This window comes from Emys orbicularis, chromosome 5 (genome assembly GCF_028017835.1).
Source record: "Emys orbicularis isolate rEmyOrb1 chromosome 5, rEmyOrb1.hap1, whole genome shotgun sequence".
NCBI lineage: Eukaryota > Metazoa > Chordata > Testudines > Emydidae > Emys > Emys orbicularis.
The window spans coordinates 2,712,556-2,722,642 of record NC_088687.1 but is presented as its reverse complement, the minus strand read 5'-3'; the positions used below and the strand labels follow the sequence as shown (position 1 = coordinate 2,722,642).

Here is a 10,087-nt window from a genome sequence, read left to right as displayed (position 1 = left end):
TCCGCCCATCCGTCAAACTTCCTTCCCCCTCTCCCACTAGGGTGACCAGACAGCAAGTGTGAAAAATTGGGACAGGGGATGGGGGGTAATAGGCACCTATATAAGACAAAGCCCCAAATATCAGTACTGTCCCCATAAAATCGGGACATCTGGTCACCCTATCTCCCACCCAATTCCTCCCTCCCCTCCCCTCTGGCCTTACAATTCCCCCACTGCCAGCTCCCAATCGGTGTCAGAATTTCCCCCTTCCCTGCTCCCCAGCCCTCAGCCCCAGGAACCACTGTCGTCTGCTCCCAACTCCAGCCCCACTAACTCTTCCTCCCATATCTGGGTCCCTCGCCCCAGGGGCCAGGCACGGGGTCCCACTCACCGCAATGCTCTCCACGAGGGCCGCTTCTGAGAAGTGCGGCTCCAGGGTGTCCCGCCCCTGCTGCTGTGCCAAGAAGCACAGACGTGGGACAGCATGGAGGAAGCGGAGCTGTTTGGCCCTGTCCTCCACCAACTAGAAGTGGGGTGGAGGAGAGAGAGAGAGAGAGAGAGAGAGAGAGACGGTTAGGTAAGGACCTCCCCACACCACCTAGAGCAGCTCCAGGGCTCAGGAACCCCATGGGGTTGGACAGAGAAAGCCGCCCCGCTTCCCGAAACCAGTGTCGCCCTGCACAGACTGGGGTTGTAACTGGGACAGTGTCTGCGGGGAGCGGACACCTTGGCCTGCGTGAGACAAATGCCCCCACTTTGGGGTGCCAGGTAACAGGGGAGAAGTGCCCCCCATTGGGGGTGAAGGATTCTCTGGGACAAGACCCCCCTGCGTGGGTGGGGATGGAACAAGGGGCAGGACAGACGCGGGGGCAGCGCAGCTGGGGGATTTTTGTACCTCAGCTCTGCCCTGGAGGTGCCACTGGATGATCCTCATGGTGTCTTGTTCAGGGGACACATCCTCCTCCGCCTCCTCCAGCTGGGCAGTGGGGGTCTCTGCACCAGGGAGAGAAGGAGAAAGGGTCATTTAAGCCGCTGCTGTGGGAATGCAGTGTAGAGAAATGGCTCAATGTCCCCTATCCTCAGCAAGGAACCCCATGGCATAGAGGGCCCCACCCTGCCCCTCCCAGAGACGCCCTCAGCCCCATCAGCCTCAGGGCCCCGTGGCTGTCAGCCCCCTCCCCCCCCCGAACATCATCAGGGGAGGCTGGAGCTCCCCCGACTGTGCCCAGCATCCCCTGCCGCAGGGCGTGGCTGTGCCACTCCCACTGGTGTCAGTGGGGCTCCCGTGGCTCAGTCCTGGCGCCTTGGTGAGCCAATGGGCACAGGGTGTTACTAGTCCCCCACCGCCCCGTCCTTCCCCCTGTCCCCTGGGTCTCCCCTCACCTGCAAAGAGGGACCCTTCGGCCTCAGGGCTGTCAGACCCCATGGAGGGGCTGCTGGCCCCTCGGGAGTAGGTGGAGCTCCTGGCCCCCGTGCCAGAGTCGCCCAGCTCCTGCTCTGGGCCGGCTGGGGGCTCCTCCGTGGCCAGGGTGGTGGATGGCTCCTGCTGGGCCCTGGGGCTGGGCTCCTGGCTCCTCTGCTTCCTGTAAAGGAAGCCGCAGAGCCACCTTGCCCGGCTCCCGCCCTCTCCGGGGTCCCTCCTACATAGCATCACCCTGGGCCACCTCCATTTGGGACCAGGAGGTGCCTCAGGGCCTGCTAAGGAAGCTGGTGTTTTCCTCTTCCTCCAGCAGTTCAGGGAGCTCCTCCGGTTTGCCTGGCCACAAGCCTCTTCCCCGCCCGTGGGGACAGAGGGGCCGCTCTCCTCCCGGGCAAGCCGGACGCTGCTCCCTGCTGGCTCCGGAGCCACCTCCCCAGCCTTCCGCCTCAGCATCTGCTTCAGCCGCTCCATTCTGGAACCGAGTGGGGAGCAGCCGTGAGTCTGGGCTCAAGGCAGCCTCTCATTAACGGGCCTGACTGCTCCCCTGCCCACCTCCCCTCCGCTGAGGCAACTCCCCCCCACCGCACGCCCCACCCCAGGGCATGGGGCTGCCATCCACACACAGTGGCAGCAACTCACAGCACAGGCAGCTCCCAATGTTCCCCCTCACAAATGGGGTCCTGTGATACTGGGAGAGTCTCGTCCTTTCAGAGCAATGGGGCTCTCTGTTAGTTTGGACAAGCAGCTCCCTCCACCCGAGTAGGCCCCGCTCCCTCCCAGGCCAGAGAAAGAGCAGAACCCGGCCAGTCCCCAACGAAAGTTCGTTCACAAGGTGCCAATCCTAGGAGGCAGGAGTCGCCCTCAGTTCCCACTGATTTCACTGACTGCGGTTGTGGGTGTTCAGCACCTGGCAGGTTCTGCCCTTCCCAAAGACTCTCAACGTGGGGAACAATCTCCTGCAAGGGAAGGGCTGGGAGCCCTATTGTTGGGCCATTCCCACCACACTGGGGATGGCTCTGGAGAACTCCACTCACTTGCTCTCGATGGGAAAGAGTTGGATGGCAGATGCTCTCTTCCTCGATCTCCTGCACCCAGGTGGGCGGAAAGGGTGCTGCCCAATGCAGGGTAGGGGGTAGAAGCCAGGAGATCGAAAGTGGCTGTGAAAACAAGACGATGGTTTATTGTCAGGGGATGGATAAACTCAGCCTAGCAACCGGGGGTTCACAACACTGACCTACAGCCAGCAGGACACCTCCCATCTCCAGGTCTCCTAGTACCTCACGCACATTCCTGAAGCGTGACGGCCCAAGGGCTCTAGGGCAGTGTCCCCAGCCCCACTGATGGAAACAGAGGCCTTGGCAGGAGAAGCCACTGCCTCAGGGTCGCCGAGGGAGTCAGAGATAGAGTCGGGGATGGAGCCTTTGTCCAGGCTCCCGTACTAGCCACTAGAGGAACACTCCCTTCCAGAGCTGGGAAGTGCCAGCGGGACTCTATTCCCAGTCTCCCTGGCTCTGAGTGTGACTGAGGCAGGGGGATGGGAGTCTGGACTCCTGGCTTTCATTGGAGGTTTTGCTCTATTCCCAGTCTCCCTGGCTCTGAGTGTGACCTATGGAGGTGGTGGAATCTTCATCCTTAGAGATTTGTAAGGCCCAGCTTGACAAGAAAAAAATCATCTATTTTAAATTAAGGGCAAAATTTATGACAATCTCTTAAATAATTTAAATAGAAGAGGAAAAAATAACTTTAAGTGGAACATGTTCACTGCCAAGTTTTTAAGGCAGTCACACCACTGACGTGATAGCTAAGGCCCTGGAAGCAAAGTTAGCTGAAAAGCTAACCCAGCTTTGGACAGCAATAGCTTCCTGGAAAGGGGTAGAAAATATTTTCTTCAGTTCTTCATTGCAGTTTATTCAAATAGTTCAGTTCAATTGACTAGTTCGTTGAAATTCAAGAAAGCCATTGGGAGTTCACAAAACAGGCAAACTTGTTTTCCTCCATCAATCTATGCATAAAAAAGAGGTGTGAGGGGATGGATCTACTAGTTCATAAATCTAGTGTTGTATCCTTGGGGGCAGCAGGTTTAGGAAGAAATTACTGGAGACCAGAGAAGCCTTAAAAAGCCTTAAAAAGCAACCATTTATTTACACACACCGAACTAACCAAACCAGCCAAAACTGGCTGGGCTATCCCCTAATAAACTAACTCAGTTGCCATAGCAACACAAGATGCTATTACCAGAGCAACCAAATACACAACATCTAGAAACACGTGGAGACCAGAATGTATCATTTCAGTTCACCAACCACACATCAAATTTCCTTTGTTCAAGAAATCAGTTAGTTTGAAATGCAAAACATTTGGATAAAACTGTTTTCTTATGTTTCTCTTTCTAGCTCTAACATGACCTTGGTGTGTGACCAAAGAGAAGTCACTTCTTTTCTCTTTCCCTCTGTATCATGGGGATGGAGAAAATTCTCTAAGTCCTAGCAGGAGAGAGATTTGAGCACGGCAGGCGTGTTAGAGCCCTTGTGCTCTAAAGGACAATGAGTGATTGTTGTTGTTTGGGGCATTAACTAGGGAGGTGCTGGAATCTCCATCCGTACAAGTTTTTAAAGCTCAGCTTGACAAACCCCTGGCTGAAATGTTTAACTTGCGGTTGGTCCTGCTTTGAGCAGGGGGGTGGACTAGATGACGTCCTGAGCTCTGTTCCAGCCCTAGTCTTCTTTGATTCTATGAATAGGTAACCATTAAAACATGTTGACTTCCTGGTTTTGCAGGATACATAAAAACAAAAAGGTTGACTGAAACATTTCCTTTTTCATTTCAAACAAACGGAGGTAAAGACGTATCTCGATGACCTCTCGAGGTCCCTTCCAGTCCTAGAATCTATGAATCTCTAGTTAATGCATTGAACTGATTGTTCCTGGTCATAATCGTCCATCCAGATTTTCGAAGTAGTAGCTTACATCTCCTTCTCTCTAATGTTTATTCATATATTACAAGAAGAATAGAAGCCTTCATCCTTTTTCAACTCCCAATCAGTTTTTTAAATTGGAATGAAGTAGCTGCATCAACTGAAATGAAGAAAATATTCTTTCTGCACCTGCAGAAGAAGCTATTGCTGCCAAAAACTGGCTATTTCAACAACTTCTGGACCCCCAGGTGCTTAGCCAATGACTTCCAACAGTTCAGTGATTTGACTTCCTCTGAAACTTGGCAGCAAACATGGACTCCATCTATTTATTTATTTATTTATTTAAATGAGTTTACTAGGCTAGAGCAACTCTAGGCCTTAACATAGCTTGTCATAGTTTCAAATTTGATCCCCGATAGGTTTGTTAAAGAAACAAACTGTTTTTAAATTTACGTTTTAAAAATCCAGGATAAATAAAAAAAATCCCTTTTTGGGTTTTTTGGTTTTGAAATAGCCATTGATTGGTATTCACCTTGATTTTAGAAGAACTACTTCATTCGAGAGAATCATAAACTGCTCATATTCTCTTAAAGGAGAGGAGGCAGCAAAATCCATCATATCAGTAATTTGTTGTGCCTTATTGCTGAGTCTTAAGCAAACAGGTGTCCGGAACTCTAGTTAGTCTCTTTTATGGAGGCCAAACTAAGAATCATAGAATCTTAGAAGATCAGGGTTGGAAGGGACCTCAGGAGGTCATCTAGTCCAACCCCCTGCTGAGAAGTGGTAAGAGGAGCAGGAATGTTGTCTCCATCCCTGAACCAGTAGCAATTGCACCGGATATTGCCACAAAACCTACATTTTATTGCCAAATTGTCTAAGCCATTCCTCTTCTGCGCTTCCTGGTTTATACGTTTCAAATCTACAAAACCTTCCCCTGGACAGTCCCTGCCCAGATGGTGCAGCAGGCAGAGGAACCTGAGCAGTACCACTGTGGCACCAGAGGTAACTCAGCCACCTGTCGCTCACTCACTCCACTAACCCTGAGCATCAACCCTAAGCCTGAGGCCTGCCTTGGGCATCACTCCCACGGAAACCTGCAGGTTCATTTACTGACTTATGCAAATCACCTGTGGAGAGTTCGCACTGACTGGCTGAATTCACTCTCAAGTCACAATGCCCTTCAGCTCACAGCACCAAGGTAAGGGGCACAGGTGGAAATCAGGCTTTTCTGGTGATGTTATTTTCCATATGTCACCAAAATCAACAAGCTTCTTCCCACTGATGCCTAGAAATTCCCTGAAATTTTGGATTCAATTGGATGTAGCCTTCAAAAATTATCGCCTTAGCGACAGACAAAGAAATGCCGTTGAATTGAGTCTTAGGCCTCACTGCACTCAGCCAAGAGTGCCTGAGTCTCCTCCCTATTAACTCAGCAATAGCCCCACACTTGGCCGATCAGTGTCGAGACTCTCAGACCTGGAGGCGGAGCATTCTCAACACACGGGCAAAAGCACTACTTGCCACAGGAGATCACTATGGTGGAGATCACCATCAGCGCACAATTCCAGCCCCACCTCTTTGTGAGGCCTCCTACAATGACAGCTGGAGCACAGCCTCACCCTCCCCAGGAAGAAGAGCAGAGGAAAGAAATGAAAGAAGAGAAAAGAGAAGAAGAGTCAAGAGGGAAGGAGGAAGAGGGACGCAAAAAGGGACAAATTCCAAATGCCCCCAGCAAGTCTCAGATTCATAAATTCCAAGCCCAGAAGGAACCACACTGGTCTGAATTTCTGTTTCACATCGGTCATAGAACGTCCCTCAAAATAATTCCCATAGGAATTAAAGCAGATTTTTTAGTAAAACACCCAATCTTGATTTTAAATAGGCCAGTTGTGGAAAATCCAGCACAACCCTGAGTGAACTGCTCCAAACTCTGATGTTAAAAATGCTCGCCTTATTTCCAGTGTGTATTGGTCTAGCTTCAACTTCCAGCCATTGTCCGCTCATAACTTTTATCTGGTAAAGTGAAGAGCCCATTAGTAAATATTTGTTCCCATAGGCTCACCGCTTAACCTTCTCTTAGATTGAGCTCCTGTAGTCTGTCACCACAGGGCAGGTTTTCTAATCCTTTCATCATTCTTGTGGCTCTTCTGTGAACCCTCTCTGATTTATCAGCATCTGTCTCAAATTGTGGACACCAGAAATAGACACAATATTCCAGGAGTGGTTGCGCCAGTGCCCAGTACAGAGATATCAAAACTCTCTACCACAACCTGAGAATCTGCTAGGACAGAGTTCCCTATCTCATACATAGAGCCTATATTTTTTCTTACCTTCTACACAGATGACGGTTTATTTCAAAAAAATCCACACAGAATGGAAAAAAATCCAACAGAAACTCCACACCAACTGTCTCTTGGTCCTCAGGGAGAGACCGCGAGATGGAGGCTTGCTGCAGCAAGGCTACAGGGGTCTCCGAGGTTCCCCCTGCCCCGCATCCCTGTCCTGCTTGGCTGTTGTCAAGGGAGCTCTGTGAGGTTACAGCCACCTCATCATCTTTGCCCAATAGGCTGAGTTCCTGCCAGAGGCCTTTGTGAAGTCATTGCCACACTCACCATTCCCTGGCAGGCCTGATGACTGCCCCCGGCCAGCCCGGTTGGATGTTTGAGCTGCACCCCGGATCTCCCCACCTGCTCATTACTGATTCTGGAGAGCAACCAGGCCACCCAGTAAAACAGCAGCGTCTGTTCCTCACCCCACACTGAGTTTTCATAGAGGCATCAGTTGTGAAACAATTCAATCTCTTAATCTGGCCTCTATTTCACGGGCTATGAAATGTCACACTCTCAGCACCCTATTAAGCCCAATTGCTTGTAACTCACTAAAAGGCCCCTTCCAGAATGACAACCAGTTGTGATGGTAGGACACCAGGAAACAGAGACTCCAGCTCTCCCCTGGGGAATTTGTTCCAGTGGCTAGTCTCTCTCACTGTCAAAAATGGGTGCCTTGCTTCTTATTTGAATTGCTCTGGCTTCAGCTGACAGCGGTTGGTTCTTGTTGTGTCTTCCTTGGCTAGATCGAATTAGCCCTGCCCCGTGAAATCCGATCTCCCTGTCCTGCTGGGATCCCCCCAGCCAGAGAACCCAGTAGCGGCCTCCTAGCTGTTTGTCTGCCGGGCTGGGGACAGGACTTCCTCTCCGTGGGGATATCAGATGCACCTGCAGAGGCAATGCAGAAGTGAGTGCGCTGCATCAGCCCAACGTTGGGCTCAGGGCTTTGGCCTTGGCAGCTTCTGCTCCAGTCACGTCTCTGGGCAGCGGCGGCTCCAGGCACCAGCACTCCAAGCGCGTGCCTGGGGCAGCAAGCCACGGGGGGCGCCCTGCCGGTCCCTGAGAGGGCGGCAGTCAGGCAGCCTTTGGCAGGACGCCTGCGGGAGGTCCGCCAGTCCCACGGCTTCGGCGGTAATTCGGCATGCCGCTGAATCCGCGGGACCAGGGACCTCCCGCAGGCGTGCTGCCGAAGGCTGCCTGACTGCCGTGCTTGGGGCGGCAAAAAAGCTAGAGCCGCCCCTGGCGATTAATGACGATTAATTTTTTTTAATCGCTTGACAGCCCTAATTTCTAACCCGTGTATGAAAACCTGGGAAAACCGAAACTGCAAAGCAAAGGCAGCTTGTGCCTTAAGAATCTTCCAGCCTTTTTATCACTCAGGGTGAGAATTTGCTAATTCATATCCAATCTATTTAGGATTTTAAGCTTAGTTTGCGTTTTTTGTTTATTTGCTAGGTGATCTGCTTTGATCTGTTTGCTATCACTTATAATCACTTAAAATCTGTTTTTTTGTAGTTAATAAACTTGTTTTTGTTTTAACCTAAACCAGTGGGCTTTGACTGGAGTACTAAGGGAAAATCTCTGCTTGGTTAATACAAATGTGCATTGTTTTCTTCACAGTGAGGGAGAGGCTGACTGGGTATTAAACCCATATACGGGCCAGATTTGACCAGGGCAGGACAGTACTGCTCTGGGGTCTCAGGCTGGGAAGCTGGTGGTTAGAGAGCCTGCGTGTAACTGCAGCTGGGTGTGTCCCTACCTGTATGTATGCTGGTGAAAGTGCAGGCTGGAGGGCTTTGCAGCTTCTCACAGCAGCACAGTGTGAGAGGGAGCCCAGGCTGGTGAGTAGGGGGGGCTCAGTGATACCCCAGTTCCAGGTGGCACCTTGGGGGGATCCCATCACACCTGACCCCAGCCCTGGCCGCGGGTCTCTGGCCCCAGCCGCTGCCCCTGGCCCCAGCCCTGGCCGCGGGGCTCTGGCCCCAGCCGGTGCCCCTGGCCCCAGGCCTGGCCGCCGGGCTCTGAACCCATCCGGTGCCCCTGGCCCCAGCCCTGGCCCGAGGACTCTGAACCCAGCCGGTGTCCCTGGCCCCAGCCCTGGCCGCGGGGCTCTGAACCCAGCCGGTGCCCCTGGCCCCAGCCCTGGCCCCGGGGCTCTGAACCCAGCCGGTGCCCCTGGCCCCAGCCCTGGCCCCAGGGCTCTGAACCCAGCCGGTGCCCCTGGCCCCAGCCCTGGCCCCGGGGCTCTGAACCCAGCCGGTGCCCCTGGCCCCAGCCCTGGCCCCGGGGCTCTGAACCCAGCCGGTGCCCCTGGCCCCAGCCCTGGCCACCGGGCTCTGAACCCAGCCGCTGCCCCTGGCCCCAGCCCTGGGGCTCTGAACCCAGCCGCTGCCCCTGGCCCCAGGCCTGGCCACCGGGCTCTGAACCCAGCCGCTGCCCCTGGCCCCAGCCCTGGCCCCGGGGCTCTGAACCCAGCCGCTGCCCCTGGCCGCGGGGCTCTGGCCCCAGCCGGTGCCCCTGGCCCCAGCCCTGGCCGCGGGGCTCTGGCCCCAGCCGGTGCCCCTGGCCGCGGGGCTCTGGCCCCAGCCGGTGCCCCTGGCCCCAGCCCTGGCCGCGGGGCTCTGGCCCCAGCCGGTGCCCCTGGCCCCAGCCCTGGCTCCGGGGCTCTGAACCCAGCCGGTGCCCCTGGCCCCAGCCCTGGCTCCGGAGCTCTGAACCCAGCCGGTGTCCCTGGCCCCATTCCTGGCCGCGGGGCCGCTGCACGCTGGTTTCTAGCAGCACGGGGCGCTGCAGCGCGCGGCGGCCGGAGTCGGGCTGCTCTCGCGCCACACACCTACAGCGGCGCGCGCAGCCCCATTTCCGTGGCTCGGAGCGCGGCGCGAGCCCCGGCGGTTGCCCTGGCGACCGGGACAAACAGCGGCGCCAGGCGGAGCGCGCGGCGGCCGCTGGCAGGGCACGCGCCAGGGCACACGCGCGCGGCACTCAGCATGGCGGGCTGGCAGCCAGGTGGGTGCGCGGCCCTGCGCGGGACGGTACCGGGACCTGCTGGGGAGCGGCACCTTCCCGCCGGCGCGCTGCTGCTCAGTGTGCGGCTGTACGGAGAGCAACAGCTCCTGGCCATGCCGAGACTGACCCCCCTCCCCGGGGCTGGGCTGGGCTGGCCCCCGGAGCGTGCCGAGCTCTAGGGCAGGGCTTTGCACTTCTCCGTTACACACCATCAGAACCGTGCATTAATAAGTAGCGCTGTCAAGAGATTAAAACAATGAATTGCGATTAATCAGGCTGTTCACTTTATATTTATTTTTTATTACAAATGTTTGCACTGTAAAAAGACAAAAGAAATAGTATTTTTCAATTCACCTAATACAAATACTGTAGTGCAATCTCTTTATCATGAAAGTTTAACTTACAAATATAGAATTATGTACAAAAATACATCATTCAAAA

General features: G+C 54.3%; 1 protein-coding gene across 1 annotated transcript in view; it reads left to right on the top strand.

The window, feature by feature from the left end:
• The first annotated feature begins 5,266 nt into the window (after positions 1 to 5,266).
• Positions 5,267 to 10,087, top strand: part of SPMAP2L (sperm microtubule associated protein 2 like) — a 68,798-nt gene continuing 63,977 nt past the window's right edge. Inside the window, exon 1 of the mRNA XM_065405089.1 lies at positions 5,267 to 5,315. Coding sequence (XP_065261161.1) covers positions 5,267 to 5,315 — 49 coding nt within the window. The remainder of the gene's footprint in view (positions 5,316 to 10,087) is intronic.